Genomic DNA, 24,733 nt, shown 5'->3' on the forward strand with positions numbered 1-24,733 from the left:
ATCTTTGTAAAATTTGTAGTGGCCATAGATTTACAGAAGTAGAGTTGAAGTTATTTGATGAGCACGTCGAATAGAAAAGATCTCCAATGTTTAAAGTTTACTAACGTATAATAGTTACAAACTTACTGTGGCATCTTTCCTTGAGTAAGTAGTGTTAGGTAGAACGGTTCTTGACGTAAGAAAGTAGGATGCAAACGTTAGCGTAAAACTAATAACAATGCACGGTGACTTGCCCGTACAATCTTCAATACGTTTCATCAAATACAATATGATAACCATATTCTTTACAATTACTCAATTCCCCTTTTAATATTTAATCCGCTCCAGAATACTGAATTCTCAATTCAAATATAGAAAAACCATTTTCCTTCCCAGTGTGGAATTGAATACAGAAAATGTGATTTCACAATGTCAACCGCATATTCTAGAATTGAAATCGTGACTGAAAAGAAATCACTATTGGCAGACTAAACTGTATTCCGTATTACTTTCTTTCAACATTCTACACTGTTATTATAAAGTCTTTATAAAGGATTTTACTTATTTCTATGTGTATGTTTTATGTTTTATTGTGCTATGAAGAGGGCTATGCTTGGTGTGCGAGATCGAATAAGAAATGAGGAGATCCGTAAACGAACTAAAGTCGCTGACATAGCCCGACGGATTAGCAAGCTGAAGTGGCAATGGGCAGCGCACATAGTACGTAGAACTGACGGCCGATGGGCTAGCAAGGTTCTGTAATGGAGTCCGCGTACCAGAAAACGAGCGTGAGACGTCCATTCACAAGGTAGTCCGACGACATCGTAAAGATAGCAGGGAAGCGCTGGACGCAGGCCGCCACCAATTGATCAACATGGAAAGCATTGGGGGAGGCCTATGTTCAGCAGTGGACGTTCTATGGCTGAAATGATGATGATGATGATGTGCATGTTTTGATATGACACGACTGTAGCCTCGTTGCTTATTGTACTGTATTATTTACGTTCACGTAAAGAAATCAGTGATTTTACATTAAGTACCTACTAACATTATTATTTTAATACTTTTGCTACCCATAATTTAGTTTTTAATAGAGTAGTTTAATGGTTTCATAAAAACTTTTTTGATGCAAATCTATAGACGTTTTATAAATAACACGAAATTATACGTTTTATGTAATTACACTTTACGAAAAATGGAATCGGACATGAACGTCAAACCCATAAATTATGATATAAGCTACCCAGTAATTTGGAGTAAAGACTTTCTGTTCGAGTTAATTTTATGAAGTAAATTGGTATTTGCTTATTTTTGCCATAGAAAAATAGATGTTTTTTTTTAATATAGAGTAGAACTGCTAACGATATCTGATTCTGTGGAAGTGTCTGTAATTACGCATGTACGTAAAACAGTCCAAAATATGAATGATTCACTATAGATATATTATTTTGAATCTCAGTTACCAAAGTGGTGCCTGTTTCGAAAATAAATAAAAGCTGGGTTTCACCATAATAGTCATCATCATAATTTCAGCCACAAGACGTCCACACTGCTGAACATAGGCCTCCCCCAATGACTTCCACATGTGGAAGTGGATGGATGCAGGCCTCCATCCATTTAAATTCACCATAGTATGCTTATACAATACAAGTGCTTAGTAACATGAGTAAAAATGTACAGTCCTGATGTACAAATGTTCATAGCGAGATCGCACCTCTATTATCTATCTATACTTATAATAAATCTGTAGAAAGGTCAATTCTGTACATGAAATATATTTTCAAAATAACTATCAGGGGGTGATTAATGATCGATACTGATGCCAAAAATGCAATCAGTAAAATTTTTGTCTGTCTGTCTGTCTGTCTGTCTGTCTGTCTGTATGTTCCTTATAGAAACAAAAACTACTTGACGGATTTTAACGAAACTTGGTACAATTATTCTTCATACTCCTGGGCAGGTTGTAGGATACTTAGGAATTACCACGGGAACGGGAATTAGCGGGAAAATCCTTTTGTACGAAAAATCTAAACCGCTTAAGTTAGACGCTTGAAATTTGGCATGCAGGTACCTTAGTAAACTTAAAGCTTAGTTACAACAGTATATTGCAAAATTCTCACGGGAACGGGAGTTAGCGGGAAAAAACATTTGTATCAAAAAATCTGAACCGCGTAAGATAGATGAAAGGGGGGTAAAACGAGATCCACGCGCACGAAGTCGCGGGCGGCCGCTAGTGTACACATAAGATCCTATATTTAACTTGTACAGACAAGCAAGTTGCGCCCGATCCTGGGTGGCGTAACGCTTAATCCCTCAACAATTTATACTCGTATATCATGCCCGCTGAAAGAAACTAGCCACGCAACAATACTGACTAAGAATGCCTTTGAGAGCCGTTCCTTTCCCCAGTAAACAGACACACGTGCTCATTGTCTGACGAACAATGAAAACTCTATCTACAAAACTGGAAGCTTTAGAACTGTGATTAAAATTTCCCCCCAAGTTAAGACTCCAAATCATCTCCGCGGCGTCTCCATTATTTTCTGAATGAACACTATTGACATGAAATATTAAAACGTTCACAATGAAAGCTGGGTTTTAGTTTGCGGAGAGTAATTTCTTTTTAGTCACGACTTCATTTTGTCATTTTGTAAGAACGTTCTGGACGATCGTCGTTTCAAATTTGCTACGGGTTGGGGATATCTGCTACATTTTTATGTATTGTGAGGGAAAAATTAAATTTCTTCTGGATGTTACAGGTCGGACATTAGCAATTTGTGCAGTGTGTTGCAATTTTGGGATATTATAAGAATGATTTGTATCGCAATTGAACTTTATTTTATCAAAACTTCATTTATTGGACTATTTTTATGATTATCTAGTACATTTGGTACAACTATTGTTCTTTTTTTACTGCATTATTTTTCAAATTCATTACTGTTGGTCTTAAAGATGTTTAATAAGAATAGTAAAATATCAACTCTACTTTCAGGTTATCTCTCAAGCTCTACTTAGGCTTTTTCAGGATTAAATGCTAATTAATTATAGTATCAAAACGTACCTATAAATGTCTCAGGTATCTCATAATATTTATTTTACATGTCCACCGTCACCCTTCGTAGTCAAATTGCAAGCAATCCCTACGAATAGGCCCATTTACCTACTAACTTTATGTACGAGTATGTATAATATACTGATAGACCCTCTCTATTCGCTCAGGTATCAAAGATCAGCTATCAGTTTACCGAAACTAATTGGTATGGCCTACGGTAAAATGTTACGACGGTAAGAGGTAGGTTTAAGTACCTATTCCCGGTAAATTTGTGTAATAAGCTCTTATGTAGCTGAATTTACTAAAATTTGATATTACTCGTTTATATGAGAGACTAGCTTTCCGCCCGCGGCTTCGCACGCGTGAAATTTCGTTTGTCACAGATCGTCATAAATTATAGCCTATATGTTATTCTGGATTATGAACAATAATACTGTAAAGTTTCATCAAAACCCGTTCAGTGGTTTTTGAGCCTATTCATTACAAACATACAAACATACAAAAATAGGTACAAATCTTTCCTCTTTATAATATTAGTATAGATTAACTTGGATGTCTGTTTGTCACACACATACACTTTAACAGCGTATTGAGATTTTTATGGATTTTTGGAACGAAAAGAAGAGAAAGGGATAAGAGATGAAATAAAGTGATGGAAAGGTGAAATCCTTGGGATATCTTTAAAAGGAATATATCCAGAAATGGGTTATTTAACAAAATTAAAGTACCTAAGGAACATCATCCAAAAATGTAGATTTGATGAAAGGTGGAGTAAAAGAGCTACGGGCACTATGACGTTATGACAAACAAAATGGTTCCCGACTCGATGGACCAGTAACTTCAAGAAAGTGACTGGATAAAAAAATGGGACAACTTGTCCTTGCTGTGATAAACCAAATCGACCCAAATGAAGCTAAACATGATTAGATTACCTACTAATTTCTTTGTGACAACTTTCTTAGAATTTTCTCAGAGGAAAAACCATGGAGAAACTTAATACATTACCTTGTTGCTCTCTTGAATACCATCAACAATAGGAAAGATTATACTTATTAATCACTTAGATTAAAATATTGTTAAAATATTGAGACACGGGTCTTAACGCGACGTTTATTAATGAGTTACATTATGTACTCACGGCTTGACTTACTATACTTATATATCTTGCTATTTTAATTGAAATGGAATGCGAAAGTTTAAAATCTTATAAAATATTGCTTATAATAATATTTGCGTGATTGCTTTGAAACTGTTTGAAACCTATCAACAAAAATAATTAAGGTATTAGGTACGTAAAATAACGAAAATTTTCTTAACCAAGGTAAAAAAGTGCGTGACTTTCAGTAACCTCGTATAAATCTGATGAACCTGCCAAAAACTTTATGAACTAAGATGTACCTATTATGAGAATGGATGTTCATTTTCAAAGTTCGCAAACGACCTCCTCTACATGAGAATTTGCAATGGCATGGTGGGTCTAGTTCCAGTCACCCTGAAAATAACTATGTCTATCGAAGATCTAATGATACGAGTATGTATGGGTGATATCATTAATTAAAGAACCAAGGTAGGGATAATGTATCTGGAACCCTCAATAAATAGGTTCTTACAAACAATGATTCTAAAAACGAAAGATTATTTTAGTTACTTGATAGGAACTTCTACTGCCAGTAAGAGATATTATTATTAGGATACATAGCAACGGCTGATGTATTTTTATACACCACAGTTCGAAAGGGTCAACCCCTGTAACCCTCAACTTAACCTCTAATAAAACTCATAGGGAATGATTGTAATTGTATTTATAGAACGGCCCTCACCATATCCTTTAAAGGCGTTTTCTGTCGACGCAGTTGTTTTGCTATCGCATCTCGCATGGCAGACTTTTGCGCGTCAGATAAAATGCGTAGACATCAACTGGGATAGACCCGACGAATATTGAAAGGTTGAAAAAATAATAAATTAACATAATATTTACTTATTACGCTGAGAAAACACTTCATTCAACGAAATTTTAATTCTGAAGTTGGTTTGTACCTATTTGAATTTTTTTTTAATTTTCTTGCCCCGTAAGTCGAATGTAACTCACATAATAATCTTTTTTGTAGACAGTCATTAAAGTAAATAATTTTCTGCAAACAAGCTTTTAAAAAGCTAACAGTCATAATTATTATGAAATTGGCTTGTTAATTACATAGCGTCAGTTATGTGACGACGACATGACGTATTATTTGCTTTTGCACAGAACTCGATAAATAATAATATGTAGTTCGAACGAGAAGAAAACGTTGTTGTTTTTGGCGTAGCAAGCATTGCAAGTAAAATATTTTTCCGAATTTGATTAGGTTTTATTTGTAAGATTACAAAATGTATTCTATAATAATTCATATAATTATGAAATCACAAAGTTGAAAAAATGATTTGTGCTTAAAAAATACAAACATTTTGAGGTGTGGCCATACCTCTTATGTGCCACGTCTAAAGATTTGGTTGTCTATGGTTAACTTCACTTTGGATACGGTCCAACGGAAATGAATTATGTTTTTCTCATTGGATTCCGATGAAAACGGTCGTATTGTTTCACGGGAACCTTCGGTGGAATTGTTGAATATACATAAGCTTTTGGAACTAAAACTGTCTTCAAGTGTTTGAATAATTTAAATTATTATTGCATTGTTGTGCTAAATAGGTTTTAGTTTTAACTTACTAGTTAATTGTTATGTTAATACATCAAAATCATGGCAGTGATCAAATCTCATATTCGTAGAACTGGCCTAATAATGTGAGTTTTGATGGATAACAATAAAATTATGTGTTGTTCGTTTAATTTGTTTGTTTTTTAGATATCACGTAACGTGTATTCGTAGAGTAACATAAAAAGTGACGATCGTCTCTACAATAACAGAAATAAGAATAAACTTGCCGTTTCACTCTTCACGTTACGTAAGTTTAGTTCATTCCTGAAGAACTGAATACTAAAAGTAGTGTGAAAGTCATGAAAAATCTTTATACAAAAACATTATCTTACAGCAGATAAACTTAAGTGACTAAGGCGGTTATCACACTGCGCCTGCGTGAATTCATATAAAAAATCACGCGCGCAGATGCGTTGTCAGTGTGAAGTGCCGCGCGTGTTTTCTATACAAACTGAGGTACCTACTTGCATACAATGATTAAATCTGTCGTCCCGCGCTCCGCGGCGGACCGCGGCGCAGTGTGATAACCGCCTTATGCCCGTATTCACAAACGATGCTTGCTTAAGTGAAGCAGCAAATCGAACGCACAGTGTTGAATAGAGCTAATAATTGGTTCGTGTGTCACCCTGTGCGTCCATGTCGACCTCATACACGCGCACTGTGAGACCTCGTAGTAATGTTTGTGAATACGGGCGTGTAGCAAAGCTACAAGTGTTTTATCTATACAAGTGCCTACAAATAAAAGGAAGAAACAATTGAATGTGAATTAAAAGAGTCCATTTTTGTTGCAGTCGGTCCAACGTTACAAGCCAAGTATCCAGTAGTCATCTTCATCCACGGGGAGTCTTTCGAGTGGAACTCTGGAAACGTCTACGATGGCGCAGTCCTCGCGAGCTACGCTGGAGTAGTCGTTATTACTATCAACTACAGACTTGGTATCTTAGGTAAGTGAAACTTGAAGTTTAAATAACTCGAGAACTAGCACTAGTCAGATCAGATGTTTTCCTGTCTTACAAAATTATGTTGGCTTTAGGTATGTAAACATCGAGACATAATAATGTATTTTCATTTATGCTAATACCGTTATTTTAGTAAGGCCCGATTCGACCAAACTTTTATCCGAGAATAACTCCTGGTATAACTGGCACATTGACAGTTTCAGTATGGCACATTGACAGTTTCAGTATGAGAAATTCAAAATGTTAAAAAAAGAAGATTCATTCTGAGATTAATATTTATTTAATCTTGTTTGGTCGAATCCACCCTAAGTGAATAAATAACTACAAGTACACGTATATTCTGTTATTTCATGTTAAAGAATATTGTTTTTCAAGAATAATTTACTTCATTTTCTGACAAACTACATTCTTTTGATCCTCCAGAAAGGACAGTTCTTAGAACTTCAGAAACAGTTCATTGGAACGCCATAAAAAGATCATGTTACACTGGATGTCCAAATAAAGTGCGATATAACTTCGTTCTGAGAATTATGTGTACCCATTTTACTAACATATTATGCGTCAACCAATTTCCATACTAATATTAAACACCTTCTGTTGCTAAGTATCCAGAACTTCCGTAACATTCCATAATTATTGCGCGCGAACTCAAACAACAATTTGTCTAACAACTATCTAAGGCACCTATATGTGAATATTACAGTGCTCGTTTATGAAGTGTTCCCGTTACAACATCCATTCCGTTCCCAGGGGCCGTAAACTTAAATTAGACGTCACAAATCAACTTATAAGTACCAACAGGAGGCGGCGAAATGATTAACGCTACTAACTGCATCAGCGTAGTTTTATTTTTCTTCAATCTAATTACGTGACGCCCAGCTCTCTGTCTATGGTTTCGTCACGTCTCACTTAGCGTAATTAAACATTTCTCGTCGTACACCCACAACAAGACCATTCCGAACTTAAACTCACTCTCGTACACCATAAAAACCATTTTCGGCTGATCCGTCTCCAAGTTTGAAATTAACGGCACCAACAATTTTTTTGAATGCGACGCGTACGCGAGAGAAAATTATTTTGCTGAAAACTCGTAGTAATACGGCCATGTTAATTAATACGAAAACTGTGGCCGAAATAAAAATATGATGTATTACTTAACAAATTGAGCTTGGTGATGGGCGTGCTTCTGGTGCTCTTTTACTTTTTTGTTCCTTTGAGGTTTTAGTTTCTGTTCATGTGTATTCAAATTTGTATTTGCTGCGTTTCGTGAAATACTAGTTACGTAATATTATATTCATTTATTTGACTAACTGCTATTGGAATATCGTATTTTAACGTTAAAATCAGTTGTTGGTATTACTAGATAATTCAATAAACAACGTTATCAGCATTAAATTAAATAAAATCAATGCATTCATAATTCAGTTTTTGTTTTCGTTATCCTCTTATTAGCATTTTCAAATAATTACAAAACAATATTAGCCTTGCTTTTGTGCAATCAAAATGGAAAAACAATTTGATTTCCATCGAAATTATTATGAAACAATTTTATGGATACAGAACAGAGAAATCATAATTTAGTGTTGATAATAATTATTAAGAAAAATAGGAGGATCCTGGAATAACATGAAAATTGCTGCAAAGAAGAAACATTACAATAAATGGCATTAAAAAGCTGTGGTACTTATCAATCAAGCTCGTTTTCTATCTCCCTCACTCTAAACCTCATTGAAACTCTCAATATTTGACACTCTGTGTGCGTTCTTCGGCCTGCAGATCAAATGAATGCAGCCCACAATTTGTCAGTTTGCGTTCTTTGCTCATGCCGGCACTGTCTGATCGCATCAATACAAATGTTTAAAGACCGACAATGTTGTTCACAAGTGATGCGTTCACGTGATCACTTTGATTGATCAGTGTTGCAAAGAAGCCACGATAGCCGAACGGTGAAGGGGTCGGACAGGCAGACTCGTGATCCGGGGAACGCGTGTTCGGTCCCCGCCGCCGCTCGACTATTGTGGTGAGCTCACTCGTGACACAAGCATAATCATTTAGCTTAGTACAAGGGGCTAACGGGACTATTAGTAATTTGTGACAAAATACTAATAATCTTTAAAAAAAAAACATTCAAACATTTATCTTTTAGACGGACGAAACTAATCATAAACCTCTTTCTAGGGTTCCTAAACGCCAACCCAATCCCGCACTTAAAGGCAAGAGTAGCCAACTACGGGCTGATGGATCAGATAGCGGCTTTGCATTGGGTGCAACAGAACATAGCTCTGTTTGGAGGCGATGCCGGGAACGTCACCATGCTGGGACATGGGTCTGGTGCTGCGTGTATAAACTTCCTGATGATTTCACCGACTGTGATGGCAGGTAAGTCATTATTATGTACTTATCTTAGTTAATTTCTTTAGTCGATCCAATTAACACCAGTAGGCATACGGATACGGATAAGGTACATCCAGCTAAGCACTGCGTCATACAAAGGCTGATTTGCACCGCCTTATTTTAATCATTACCTTAACACTAACAGGTGCTTTTTGTATGGAGTTTGACAGATTTTTGACGTTTGTCAAAGTTAAAGTAAGATGGTGCAACTCAGTCTAAGAAGTTATAGAAAGACTAATGCCCGTTTTCACCATCAATCCCTAATTTTTAAGTGACCCCTGTGGTACCACATAACAGGCATTTTATTTTCATAGGGGTCACCTTAAAATTAGGGATCGATGGTGAAAACGGGCATAACCCAACTAAAATCCTACTCAATGAAATATTTTAAACGTGAAACAAAAGCAAATCTAATCTAGCTTTACCATCCCTGACTTCAGTAGGATAATTAAATTATGTGCAAAATCAACATTCAAGTCACAAGTTAATTCATTTTCAGGCATAGAACATTAAGAGTTCTTGTTACAGAACCTAATGTAGGCGGAAGTCGGACCATCAATCTAAAAGTTTTCGGTATGACGAATTGTCGAGAGGAAGGTCGGCATGAAAGTTACATTTGCCTTTTAGTAGCAAAATCACAATTTCCAAAGTACTAAAGTTGAAACTGAGTCTTTGAACACCTGGAATAAAATATTTTTATACCGCCTTTATAATCTTAAAACGATCATACTACTAGTACTATTCTTACAATGAGTATTAGAAAACCAAACTTGGGCCATAAAAAGGAATTTCTATTTTCGTTAGGAACAATACGCGACGTATCGATAGTTTGTTGTTCAGGAAACAATAGAGGATACATTTTGCTTCGTGAACAACGAATATCGATATAAAATCATTTTATTATTATTTTAGCACCGTTTGAAACCGTCACTTGTTTCCAGGTCTATTCCACCGAGCGATTTTGCTGTCAGGATCGGCTCTAAGCTCATGGGCGTTGGTAGAAGATCCTGTCAGCTACTCCGTCCAGTTAGCAAAGCAGTCCAACTGCACTCTTCCAGAAGACGTCGTCAAAGACCACGAGCTCATCGTCGATTGCCTTCGAGAAGTACCTTTAGAGGAGCTGATGTCAGCAGAAATCAGTACGCCAAGTTATCTGACTGCTTTTGGTCCCTCCGTTGATGGAGTAGTTGTCAAAACGGACTACGCGAAAGAGCTCCTGACGTTTTTCATCCCGAACGATTTGCAAGGTTTCACCAGTGTATCTGGAGTGAACAATTTCAAAGCGGACAAACGGAGCGGAGATAGGATTTTCGGGATAAGGGGCGGTCAAAACAAATACGACTTGCTATTTGGTGTGGTGACCAGCGAGGCCCTTTGGAAATTCTCGGCGCAGGACATACAAAACGGATTTGAAGGCGAAAGGAGGGATAGAATAATAAGGTGAGGGGAATGTTTATTCAGCAAATTGGTGTTCGACCGCAAGGTCTTATAGGAAGGTCTCAGTAGGAATGTGTGTTAATGAAAGGTCCAACGTATTGAACGATGTGAGGATTGCCAATGAATAGATAATTTGAAAGGTCCTCACATCTAATACAATAGTGAATATTGTGTTTGAGAAACGGAATACTCAAAATAGAGTTTAATTGAAATTTATCTACGCACTAATTTTAATAATCAACGTTTGCATTTGAAAATTCAACTACTACTGCTACATTTCTAAAACTAAAATATTCAGTTACCTACCTAGTTTACCTCTCAAAGAGGACTGTATTTTGTTCCTGCATTAAATTTAATGACTCTACCACTTTGTTAACATAATCTAGTTTATTCAAAATGTTGTTCTTGTTTCAGGACCTACGTTAGAAACGCATACACATATCATTTGAGCGAAATATTCTTTACAATAGTCAACGAGTACACAGATTGGGAGAGGACTGTTCAGGTGAGTTCATATTTTTACCCGACTACGCCAGAAGGAGGGTTATGTTTTTTGATTACCGAGAAGTAGTAAAAACTATACACGTGTATGAAAACTCAAAAAATGTATAATCAGCTTACACTGCACAGGCCCATTTATTGTCCCGAAGCAGTGGTAGGGTTAATATTGGGACGTGTTAGTGCCTATTTGCAAAAATAAATGAAATTTATGAGTTTTTTTTACGTTTTTCCACGAAAACCCTTATTAAATGGAAATACCTATATTTTATCCATAGTAAAAAGACAGTTTTATTAACATCATCCCTGAAATAAATATTTCGTCGTTACAAACATGTACCTATATCCAGGAAGCATAACGTCATCGATATAATATTTTATCGACGTCTTCTTTCACCTCTTTGACAGTATCATTGGCTATAATTTATGTTATTACGTTGATTTCCGAATTGGCACAGTTGACTCGTTGACGGTAGAGCCTTCCGATTTTTTTATTCGTTTTAGCCAAATGACGTCCACTACTGGACAAAGGCCTCCTCCATGGGTTTTCCACAATGCACGGTTCTGCGCTGCCCGCATCCAGGCTCTTCCCGCGACCTTTACCAGACCGTCGGTCCACCTAGTAGGAGGCCTGCCCACGCTACGTCTTTCAGCCCGTGGTTGTCATTCGAGAACTTTTCTGCCCCAACGGCCATCGTCTCTACGAGCTATGTGCCCCGCCCACTGCCACTTGATTTTAGCAATTCTGCGAGCGATTTTTTATACTTTTGGCCTAATTATAGTGAAGGTAACAAAAAGGAACCGTCACTCGTCACAGGTATTTTAAAACAAATCTGGGTTACTATGGGGCAAAATAATCTAAAAATACAGAATTTTTAAAGAAGTGAAAATTTTCATATTTGTGTTATCGTTTCATATTTAAAATTGTTATGAGTGTTAATTTTAAAGCTATGAGGTTTTGTGTTAATTTACATATTTCAATTATTTTGCCATTGTGACATTACCTTCGTACAGAGTGAACCTACTGAATAAGTTTACTTTACTTGACAAAATATACCAATGTTTGGATGTTTTTGCCAAATAAATATTATTTTGTTTGTATGAATACGAAAGACCTACATTGAATGGACAGATTATTGTATGATAACATTACATACAAATGATCACTTAACGATGTCATAATACTCCCAATATTATGATTACCTACGTTATTATTATTGTATTTTTCCACAAGGTTCACAGTAATTGAGTTCTTCCTGAATAATACGGTACAATTGCTCTCATTTTTTCCAACGGAAATAATACTTTCTCAGAAACAACATACCAAGTAATTCGAACAATTATTTTGTTATCATTACCAAAACCGTGCTGATTTTACATAATATATCGACGATGTTTTGGTAACGAAAAGGAATTTGGCACAGATAGTGTCAGTTCATTTCACACGCTTCGGAGTTTAGTCCCGAAATAATCTTAGATTAGGAATTGGTGTTCGACTTAGTGTCGCCAGTAAAATTATTTCTATTTTTGTCGCCAGTAAAAGTATGATAAAAAATCTTGGTATTTATTAAAAAATCTTGCAAGGTATATTTTAAATGTTTGTTGTTGTTTTTTTTTCTCTTCTTTTGTCTATTTGTATTTTCTACACTAATATTATAAAGAGGAAAACTTTGTTTGTTTGTTTGGTTGTAATGAATAGGCTCAAAAACTACTGGACCGTTTTTAAAAATTCTTTCACCATTCGAAAGCTACATTATCCACGAGTAACATGGGCTAAATTTTATTTTGGAAAAAAATAGGGTTCCATAAAATATGTAGATAATGTAGTCCACGCGCGCGAAGCCGCGGGCGGAAAGCTAGTGTCAAATAAAGGTTTTTCTGTTTCAGTTCTATTTCAAAGTCTGGTAACCAGATAGCACCTTTTAATTAAATTGAATTCAGTCAACGTCGTCTGACCCGTTATTCGTGACTTTTTTGTTAAGGTCATTAGTAATTTCCTACACCAGAGTTTTCTAACCAACATTAATTGGGCTTTTTGAAATGATTATATATAAGTGCCACTTGTGGTCTAAACTGAATAAATATTTTTGATTTTGATTTTGATTTTTTTGATTTTGATTCAAATAATACGTAGGTGCCTACAACTAGATGTTAAAATTATTAGCTAGAGAGTTGTATCGCTAAATTATAAATATGAAAGGTTGAAAGAAACAAGAAGTCGAGATTGGGAAAAACCGTTAGGCTAAGAACTCACGGCGCGATATTCACCTGCGCCCGCGGCGGTTGTGGAATTGCGGTTTTATTTCAAAACTCACAGGAGCGGTTATTTGCGCGGTTATTCTAAGAACTGCCGCGCGCTAAGACACTGGTACAAAATGGTCGCTTGCTGATCGGGGGGATTTCGCGCGGGCGAAAACCGCCGAGGCTGCGGTTACCTACGGCAGCTAGCGTGATTCTACCGCGCCCATTGCGGGCGAAAACCGCGTCGTAAGTTGTGCATTACCTACTTTTTCATAAGTATCTGCATTCTACAGAAGCTGCGGGCCCACATTCGCCGCGGGCGAGGGTGAAAATCGCGCCATGAGTTCTTAGCCTTAGATTTCACAATATCTCTAAGCCCAGTCTCGGAGTAATCATCAGAAGTCATTAGTCAGTTGTCAGAGGTTTAAAGGGTTCATAGGAATGTCTAATCTAAAGCCAAATTACCATGTTTATGAAATCTAAAATTGGAACGGCAGTAATCAATAATAATTAAATGATATCGATACCTTCAGGTTCAATTGTCGTATAAACCAAAACCCTACTTTTCAGGAGAGCCAAAAAACGATTTTTTTTTTAATAAAAAATTCGTAACTTTTTTATTTATGAAGTTATAAAAAAATGTCCAAGAGAAAACATTTTTCAATTTTTGCGATGAAAAAGTCTAAATATTAAAAAAATGGGCGTCTTCAGTAGTTTTAAAGTTAGCTTGGAGTTACGTCGTTGAAAAAGGCACTCGGTGGTTTATACGACCCATTATATTTGACCTAAAAATAACTCTTTACGTCGTATTTGAATTTTTTGTAAACACTAGACTGAAATTGATGGCTTAAAGACCATTAGATGTATTTTTTTTGGTTTATATACCCATTGCTAAAGTGATTTATTCAAAGGTATCATTAAAACTATGTATGTAAATAATGTATTGTTTACTATTTCCAGGCTTTTGTTGTTTAGAGAATTTGCACAAAGATATTTAACAGTGTAAAAACTATATTTGGTTGAGGTAGAAATAATAAANACAATTAAAAGTTGGAGTACTTGTAAAGTAATAAACTATTACAGAGCATCTCAAAAGGGTATAAAATGAGCACACTATGGCTTGTTTTCTTTGTTTAAAAGTCTTGAATTCATCACATTTAGTCGAGATCAATAGGCTAGATGACAAAATTTCAATTATTTGTCCGTCAAACAGATAATTAGAAAATATGAGACTCATATTTTTTACTTTCTTTCATAATTTAATAATATCAGTGCTACATCGAGTTGAAATGGCGCGATACGTCACTCTTGAGTAGAATTTTTACTCAAAAGTGACGTCACGCGACATTTCAACTCAATACAATATAATACAGTAATTCTTCGATTATGGGAAAAATTAATGTATGAGTCTAAATTTTCTAATTCTCTGTCTGACGGACTAAATAGAGTTTCGATTTCATGACCCGGTCATCATTACTATTCACGGATGTACTGGACCTGGAAAGCAACCTTATATATCTAGTTATTATCTTTAAAAGTAGAAACAATCAACTTTATTTAACTTTATAAATAAGAAAAACTTACTTACTGTACATACATACATATGTGATGCAATAAATAAATGAATATGAAACAGATAATTACCATATTGAATACGTGGACTTACGACGTTGAATCTGGACATAAAACGCCATGTCTTTAGGCGTAAAAACCATTTTCAATTACGAGAGAGTTTTACGTCCTGGCTTAAAAAATTGTATGGTTGATACATCTTAGCAAAAATACCAAAAACAAGCGTTCGGTTTTTACACTGTTTATAAGGTATTTATTTATCTTTTACGCTCTAGTTTTTTGGGGCGTATAAACATTTTTTTAGCGAATTTCAATATTTCGAATATACAGCTCGATAGAGAAAAAAATTCTGATTAAAATGGTATATAGGGGAGAGTTCGGTATATTGTACCGCCGGGTAAATTGTACCACCCTGATATTTCATAAAGTATTTATTGAATGTCTGTAATTGCAACACTCGGCGATACACAACTAAAATCAATTAATATCGGCCATGTGGTTTTTGCCGTGACAATAAACACGTGTGTTTTATTTTGAAAAGTATTTTTTCATTGTTTTCAAGTAACTTTTGACAATACATGTTTAGTTTGTAATTTTGTTAAATTTAATCACAGGGTGTTTCTAATATATTATTTAGAAGCGTAAATTAGTGTGGATTACAATTATTTGAAACATTTTTCGGTATTTATGAGCTATATTTTTTACCGATTTTTTAAAAGCACTATCACCTAGTCGGCTAAATTGTACCACATCAAGTTGTATGGAACTTTACCAACGGATTTTGAAATTTTTTTGAGTAAATCATATTTTGAAGTTATAATAGCGTAGTTATGTTTGACTAACTATAAATGAAAGCAAAAGACTGGCAGAGTAGATTAGGTACACGTGTGCGTTACGATAATTGGAATTACAAAACTTGTACTCAAAATCGTGATAACGTGTAAAACAATATCGATTGTCTATGTTATTAACTACTGTTCCTTTTCGTTTCCTAATTTGTTAAGAATGTATCGTATAATATTTTGCCAAAGTTTTTTTAGAGGCTTAAAATTTATTGGAATCCAATTTAGTAACCCTGTGGTACAAATTATCGAACCGGTTGGCTAAATTGGACCGAAGCTCTGAACTCGTACTTTGTTGATTTGTGCTAAATATACAACAATCATGTTAATTAATACTTATGAAATAGTAAGTTAAATAATGTATCTTTTATTATATACCATGGACATTAGCAAAAACAAAACAAAACTATGTGTAAAATGGGATTGAAAAAAACTGGTCCAAATTAGCGGACTCTCCCTTATAACTCGATTTGGCCAAAATGGTTTATACGACAATTGAACCTGAAGGTGTCGATATCATCAACATAAAACTAAAAGAATTTCACCCTGCAATTCCAACCATGAAATAGGTTCGTAACAGTATTAATTTGACTGCTAACAATGAAAGGTTAAAACTTGTTTTCTATACACGGCGAAGAAAGCAGTGACCTTAATTGATTTCTGGCATGCTCTCAATGTAGCTAAATGTGTAGAAACTACGGTAAAATTCAATTTTGTTACGAAGCTTTTATTAAACAAGAGGAATTAAGCCGAACAACACAAAACTACATAATTTCTGATTACATTAATTTCACTTCAAGTTGAAACATGTTGCCGTGAACGGATTTTACTCTGCTTTATTTAGAGAAACAAAAGTTCTTGAGATTGTTACTTCAACAACATGACAAAATATTATTTACGATTTTCCACTCTGGATATAAATGTGAAAGTTTTCCAAATCTATCCATCAACTGCTCTATCAATCCTACTATAATACATAGGTGTCCTAGGTATAAAGTGGGTGAGACTGGGATATACCGAACTATCCAGTACCCATTTGTGCTGAATCACCTAGATTGTTAAGGAGCTCCCACGTCATATGTGGCACTCTCACAATACGGTGCCATTAGTGGAGGTTTCCCCATTCTGCCTAGATCTTACATAGGTAAAAGAAAAGAAAAGTAACTTTTCACAGATGAAAATAACTATTTTGAGCGTTAATTATAGGGAATAACATGTTGGAAAATTTTTATTGTTTATCGACCTCATTGTGGATAAAATATTCATGAAACAGAGCCCGTTAGCACCATTTGCTGGATACAGGGACCAAAAATTCAATATTTTGGAAATAACCCTTTTTGTTATCCGCATGAATATTTATCTCAACTTCGTAATTTCAGTGTTACCATTATTGTTTTTGGTAGCCTCTTCAGCCGACCTAAATACAAATGCTTCTATAGTTCTTGCAACTTACGAAGGCGAGTGAGCTTTACTTGTTTGTGTACGAGTACATGCACATAAGGATAGTCTATCAAAGCTTTTGAAAAACGATCAGTAGCGAGCCACCACACATGTCAAGCTCACTCGCCTTCGTGAATTGCAACAACTATAAAGAGTGATTTTACCACAATAGTCCAGTTCTCGCCCATAAAGTGAAGAACAAGAAACTAATGACTCGCTTTCAGACGTCACTAAAGGCTAAATTCGATTGTACATAAAAGCTCCTTTTCCAGCACCCCATCAACACCAGAGATGCAGCAGTACTAGCGATTTCCGACGCTCAGTACGTGGCGCCTTTAGTCCAGACCGGAGACTTCCTCAGTGTTGCCAAGAGTTCTCCAGACTCTGGACCGAACACCTTCTTCTACGTGTTCGATTACCAGACCAAAGATGGGGACTACCCGCAGGTTGGTGTATGTCTGACTTTTAACTGTTTATTAACTTTATTGTTGCTTTTATTTTGGTTCTACTTTACCTTATTTTACCATTTATTTTAATTTGTTTTACCTTTTTTGTAGTAATGTTTTAATCTCTTAATCGTGCAATATATAGAGTGTCTCAAAATAAGTACGTCATACTGACACTGGAGGCAGCTGTGCCTCTGATGCATCAAACAAGCCTAACTTGTAAATTAATTTACCTCTGATGTCAGTGTGACGTTTGACGCCAATTTTGGGACAACCTGTATTTTGTCTATTTGTGGAATACAAAATGAAAATTTCTTCATAATTTATTTACTTAACCATTGCTGTGTGTAACAGGTGTTACGTGTTTTACTTCTGTGAAATGATTACGTTTTGAAGTAGATAAAGTTAGTCAAAAGCAAACTTAGCTGTAGTAGTTTTCCTGTGTGTGTTTGTAAACTTTGCTAAGTGCCTATTATAGCTAGTTCTAGATTATTATATTAGTGCTCTATCAGTTATACACTTCCATGAATAACTTAAACTAAACCAAACACAAAGTTTAGTCAACCCAATTCGGATTCCTTTTTGGATGTAAACTTTTTATTATGACACTTTATGAATAAGAACTTTATTAAATCTATACTAAATGCTGAACAATTTGTTTGTTTTTTTGCTTGAACGCGCTAATTCTAGGAACCTGGTCTAATTAGATTTTTTTTGTTAGATAGCCCATTTTATTGGGCTTTAGGCTAATAACCCCTACGGCCAGTAGAGGCGAAGTAGTAAAAAAAAGGTATAATATTCAAACTATTTTCATGCGTACCAAGTCGCGGGCAGAGTTAATTATTGATGAAAATATTTTTCACAATTTAATTTTTTTAATGAAATATTGATGGTTGAAATCAAATATTGTTTCACATGAATGAATGATTGTTTAAAACAAATTTACAATTTTCAGAACAGACTAAATGGAAAATATTTCAATTATTTTTACCTATTCACAGCAGAGTTGTATCCATCAGTTTGGAAATGAACTATAAAAATGTTACGAAGAAATTAATGAACACTTTCCAACGAAATCGTTTATGATAAATTATGAGGGACTGAATTATTAATAGTGCTCTTACATTACTGAATAAGAGTAATTTGTTGCTGTAGCCTATATTATTAATAACTCTGTTTGATTTCGACTTTCCTCCAAGAAACAGTTATTATTTCTGAAAAGACCTCATAGTAACGTTTCTTTAGGAAAAATAATAACGTATAATTACGTAATAAATTCAAAACATTTTTACAAACGGACAGTTTGGTCCTTGTAGTGCTGTTTTCTATGAAAAATGGGAAAGCATAGCAACATACTCTTATCTTACTATTACTACTACTACTACTACTACTATCTAGGTATAATTTATCCATCAAAACGTTATGATTTAACATTTCTTTTCTAAAACGGATAATTGAGTAAGTACGCTCTAAAAGAGCGATTTTTTTTTCAAAAATAAAAGAAAGTAGGTACGTGTGTACATGACTACATGTAGAAAACATCAGGTAGCTTTTATTTGTATTTTTCCTTTACTTGCTAATTCTTATAGGAAAAGTTATAAAGAGATTTAATCATAACAAAATTAGGACTTTATGACGTCCCAATTAGGACTTTTTCCCACGGAGACATGCCGTTTTTTGCAATAACTGTTTTTTGAAAGGTCCCGTTTAGTAGTATAATAAACATGTTTTAATAGTAACATTCACACGAACTCCCGTTTGCGGTATCCCGCAATAAACCGATCCGTTCGAATTTATAATTTGAATTTTAAATAAACATATTTGTGGTCACATGACAGTACAGTTTTGCAGGATCCAGGAGCATTACTGGATCCCGCTAAACTGGATTACTCTAGGAAAGGGCCCTTACAAGATCCTACCGCACAATATGAATAATAGTGTTCCCAAAGCTAACAGCGCGTCCTCATTTCAGCGCATGGGGTCAGTGCACGGTGAGGAGCTGCCGTACCTCTTCGGAGCGCCTCTCGTGGAGGGCCTCGGCCACTTCCCCAAAAACTACACGAAGTCCGAAGTGGCTTTGTCCGAGGCGTTCATTTTGTACATGGCCAACTTTATAAGGACTGGGTAAGTGTTATTATAAGGATCGAGGTTCTTTTATTGAAGGATATTTTGATGGGTAGTATAAAATACGGATGTAACGCAGTGGTTATGGGATCTAATCTCGGTAGAGACAAACGTTAATTGTTGGTGTGATGCGTACTTGCCTCAGATCATAGAAGGGATCTGAGGTACGTGCTAAATACACTTAGCAAGCTAAACACTTTAGAATTTCCTCATTATTAGAATAATATAGTCTGAACTGCTCTTGAATCTTTGCTTGTTAATGATTTTGTTTTAACTAAGAATTGGCTGCCTTTGATATACAAACAATCAGGATCATCACTTACCATTAGGTGAGAATACAGGCCAAGAGCTTCCTCGTTGTGGATAAAAAAATATATTTTGCCGTCATTTTTGCCGACTCATTTTATCATTGGTAGGTAATAAAAACAGGATTTACCTACATGCAATTAAAGATTTTGCAAAATTACTTTAAGTATTTTTATCTTGTTTAATTATATCAAGACTCATTCATCATCTAAAACGACTGTTACCAGAATTATCATAAGTTAAACAAAAAAACAAATGCTCAATAAACACATTACACAGCTTTTCGTCCACAACACATTATGTATTTTCTAAAAAATGCGTGTGACACATTTACGTGTTTCCCCGTGCAAATCATCTACGCAAGCCATTTTCTTCACCCCAGCATACAGGGTGAAATTATGTAATGCCACCTGAAGGGAAAATACTTTTAATACTGTCGATAGAAAATGTGACTCAAAGAAAACATTCCTTTATTATTGTAAAGAAATAGATCTGCATTCAAAGATTTCCAAAATTTTGCTTGCTACACCCGGGAATCGATACCACTAAATTATGTAGAAAATTACACTCTGTCTTTTAATTTCGTTTCAATCGTTAGGGTTGAGTATACAATTAAAATCTCCCAAACAAACATGATAAATCAAATGAAAGGAAAACCATGAATTCTTATTATTTACAGAAAATTGTATGATATGGTGGTAAATTTTCGGAAACTTTTCGAAAATCTTTCGAAAATAAAGGAATGTTTTCTTTGAGTAAAATTTTCTATCTACAGTATTAAGAGTACTTTCCCTCCAGGTGGCATTACTAAATTTCACCCTGTATACATATACAAAATCACCCCCTTTGTCTCGCACAAAAAATGTTAACCTGTTCAGTAAAACAAAATAACGGTATCATTATTTTTGCGATCCGCTGAATACGAAATAGCAGCTACAGGCTTGCTAACGGCCGACTTCCGGTTCCGGTGTGTTTGGTAACAAAATGGAAAATTATTTACCCCAAAGTTTGCGGGAGTTTCATTTTGAACAGTTCGGGGATAAAAGAATGTGTTAATGAGTTTCGGGACTTGCATCTGTGGTTAAAGCTTTCTGCGCTAGAATTGTTTGTATTTGAGTTCATTAAATTAATTGTGAATGCTTTTGCAGTTCATTTGTTTGCCTGAAAGCATTCGAAATAGCAGAATTGAGAACAGCTTTTTCTAATTTAGGTTCAACTCACTTTGTGTGTTGTTTTAAACGTTCATTCTTTAAATTTTAATTGATTTCATACGGCTTACCTAATTCATCCAAAGCATTCGTTTTAACTCCTGTTACATTATGGTGAGGATATTGTATGACTCAAAACAAATTCCATGTTAGTTACTTGTGAATTTTCCGGGTTATCCCGGAACTAACTATGTAAGTATTTTGTTCAATTTAAATATTATTACATTTAAAACATGTTCGTGCTCTTCACACTAATATTTTCCCCACCGGGATTCAAACCCATAACCACAGCGTATAATAGTCTGGCAATTAACCAGAAGGCCAGACAACCGTACAACTTTTTTATTACTTTCAAAGTTACGCAAAATTCAGCAACTGATTCAATTTATTCTTAAGCCTTTTGGGACATCGTTTGACTTTAAGACTTCCAGCATAAAAAGATGAATCATTTGGGATTTCCTAATTCAAAGCTATATCCATAATATAAAACTGTACAAAACTAATTAGGGTTCAAGTAGTACTGATTTTTACTTTAATCCAAGTCTGATTGGTTTAATTTTAATAATTTGATATTTATTTTTTTGTGAATACCTACGTTGAATTTTGAGCTTCATTTCTGAAGACCTATAAGTTTGTTTTTTTAGCTTAACTAGATTATATCCGATCCCAAAATTTTATTATGATAGCGATGATTAGAAAACAAGTGGTCTGTAAAAGGTCACCAAATTATTCCAACGAAATGTCTTTTTACAAGGTAAAAATTCAATAAAAATGTATTATGTACTACCAAATCTCAAAGAAAAAAGTAATTTTAGCCTCCATTTGTATCCTTATTTAAGATAAACCTACCTAATAAAGTTTCAATTTTGAATTCAGCTTTGTTAGGGACAAATCTCACATTATTTGTCACGTGTACCTACTCGAAGTGCCTAATAAAAGTATCACGTTTCTTTCTATAGGAACCCCAATGAGGCTCAGCGACAAGAAGGCGTCCTCCCAATATCCAGAGAGAGGAATCGATACAAAAGCATCGTTTGGGACGAATACGACACACTACATCAAAAGTATCTGGAAATCGGTAAGAATTCATTTCGATTCTGTCTAATTTGGCGTATTTAGGACGGATTTTATTGGAAAAAGAATTTGCTAAAGCGTTTGCTAAAGTCTTTTCAATGTCTTGATTACTAGAATTATCCATTTAGTGATTGCTTAGTAACCTAATTTGTTAGAGTAAATAAAATTTCCTCGCCTTACTTTTGGCATTTTATCTTGCGTAAAGGTAGGCTTTTAATATAAAATCTGTATCGTTTATTTGAGAATCCTTAATGGCGCTTGTCCCATTGAATAATGGAATATTCAATCGAGTCCCAAAATAGAATTACAGAAGCGAAAATTGCGAGCCACGATAATTACGCTCAATCATTCATCATCAAAGTCTGTCAATTAAAACGGACGTTACAAAAGCTCCTTCCAACGAACTGTATAATAAACATTTATGACACATTAGCCAAATTATACGACGAGACGATCTTACCCGGCCCAGTCACGCAATATCAATTTTAAAGTTAATTACGCTGACCCACCCTTTGGGAGCAACAAAGCAATTTGGGCCCCGCAAAATTCCTTACCCTTTCACATTCAAAAATTCTATTGCAGGGATGAAGCCTCGCATGAAAAACCATTACAGAGCCCACCAGCTCTCGGTCTGGCTCCGGCTGATTCCCGAAATCCACAGGGCGGGCATGAAGGACGTCGTCGCAAAACACAACCTTTTCAGAAACCACAATGACCCGGAACTATACGACGGGCTGGTCAGGCCCGACCCATTGACGCGGGTGAATTATTTCGACCCCACCCTCGAGCTGTATCGCAAGCCGATCTACAACGTGACGCTGGATATGCCCTCCACAACAATGGATACGTACGTCACTACTTGCATAAGTGTGATTTCGGCGCGTCCCGGGTCGGCGGTAACTCAGAATCACGCGCCAAACAACACAAATACCCAAGACGTATCGAATCTGGAAGTTGCGGGATACACGGCCTATTCAACAGCTTTGAGCGTGACCATAGCGATCGGATGCTCATTGCTGATTCTGAATGTGCTAATTTTCGCCGGGGTGTACTACCAAAGAGACAAAACTCGGTTACAAGTCAAAGCGTTGCAGCAACAGCAGAAACGGAATCACAACTCGACGTTCGACAGCGTATCATCGAAACACCCGCATTATTTCGTCGGGCATTCTCAAAGTTCGAGCACGATAGTCGACATTGATCATCAGGACAAGAACGCGATAATCGCGATGACGAATCGAGTGCCGCATTTCACGAGTTCGAATTGCCCTAATGTGTGCCACACGGGGATACAGATGTCGAATCTGTCGCAGAAGACGAGTCCGCCGACGAACAGAGGTCAATGCACGACGTTGCCGAGAAAAGTTGGGTTCACCAACTATCAGCAGCAGAATCAGATCTGCAATGCGTCGAATTGCATGACGTTGCCTAAAAACGCTACGTTCATGAGCAGCGCTAGCAATTTGCCTGACGTCCAGGCTCAAACTGGACAGTCCCAGGGACCGGGGAACGGGTCAGTGCTGCCTCCCCCCTCGTCCCCCCCTACGCACTTCCAAAAGTCTAGAGTCCCTCAAGCGGCCATGTCCGAAATGAACGTATGAGAAATAGACGATATTTACAATTATGTGTAAAGTGGTGTGCTAAATCACGGACTAAACATGGTTGTAAATATCGATAAAAAGTTTGTAAATGATATAAAATCGTTCTATTATTGTAATATACAGGTAACGTTGTAAGGTTATAGAATAGCGTGTATGGTATTCGTAATTCCGCTAAGGTGTACATTAACTGTATCGATTTTTGTTAACTTGTAAATATCTACGTTTTACTAACTTTACCATTGTAAATGGACGGATGAGTACATTTCGAATTATAGAGTTCATGAATAAATTCATCATTCGAATCATCTCGATTGTTCGATGCGGTTTTGGAATGAATGGCATGTTTCATTCGGATAGTCATTTGATGACATAATTATTGTAAATATTTAGAATCTTAAAGACTGTATACTGTAATAGGACATTTGTATTTTTGTTGTGATACAGACAGCATTTTGTTTTTGCGTAAGTTGATTGCGTTAAAATAATCTAATAATGAAATTTGTCTTGAATTGACTTTGCTCTGATCAAACTCGATTGTAATATAAACCGCCGAACGTTTGACAATATTATTTCCCCTCTCAATAGCAATCGAAATCCTCATCGACTAGTAATTTCGTGTGAAGTTTACCTAATTCCTGATTTTCCGGCAGTTAAACTACAAATAGCGAACCAACAACCATGGTTAATACAATGGAGTGATGATTAGAGGGTTCACTTTTTTCTCTATAGTTCGATGAAGACGCAGAAAATAATATTGTAGTAATGTAGTCTAAAAATTATATCATTCTTTTTTTCTGGCAAAAGCTCTGAATAAGCAGCCCCTTAAAAAGTTTATCAATGAAACTTTATAAGAGTGTGTACAGT

At 35.7% G+C, this 24,733-nt stretch overlaps 1 protein-coding gene across 1 annotated transcript in view; it reads left to right on the forward strand.

The window, feature by feature from the left end:
* Positions 1-24,607, forward strand: part of LOC114359629 (neuroligin-4, Y-linked) — a 36,751-nt gene extending 12,144 nt beyond the window's left edge. The window contains exons 3-10 of the mRNA XM_028314097.1: positions 6,519-6,671; positions 8,865-9,065; positions 10,022-10,520; positions 10,932-11,022; positions 17,383-17,556; positions 19,529-19,680; positions 22,154-22,272; positions 22,851-24,607. Of these exons, the coding sequence (XP_028169898.1) occupies positions 6,519-6,671; positions 8,865-9,065; positions 10,022-10,520; positions 10,932-11,022; positions 17,383-17,556; positions 19,529-19,680; positions 22,154-22,272; positions 22,851-23,869 (2,408 nt within the window). The 3' untranslated portion in view covers positions 23,870-24,607. The remainder of the gene's footprint in view (positions 1-6,518; positions 6,672-8,864; positions 9,066-10,021; positions 10,521-10,931; positions 11,023-17,382; positions 17,557-19,528; positions 19,681-22,153; positions 22,273-22,850) is intronic.
* The last annotated feature ends 126 nt before the right edge of the window (positions 24,608-24,733 follow it).

The sequence above is a fragment of the Ostrinia furnacalis genome, unplaced genomic scaffold, assembly GCF_004193835.3.
Source record: "Ostrinia furnacalis isolate ACB-3 unplaced genomic scaffold, ASM419383v2 OfSCF4519, whole genome shotgun sequence".
In the NCBI taxonomy this organism is placed as follows: Eukaryota; Metazoa; Arthropoda; class Insecta; order Lepidoptera; family Crambidae; genus Ostrinia; species Ostrinia furnacalis.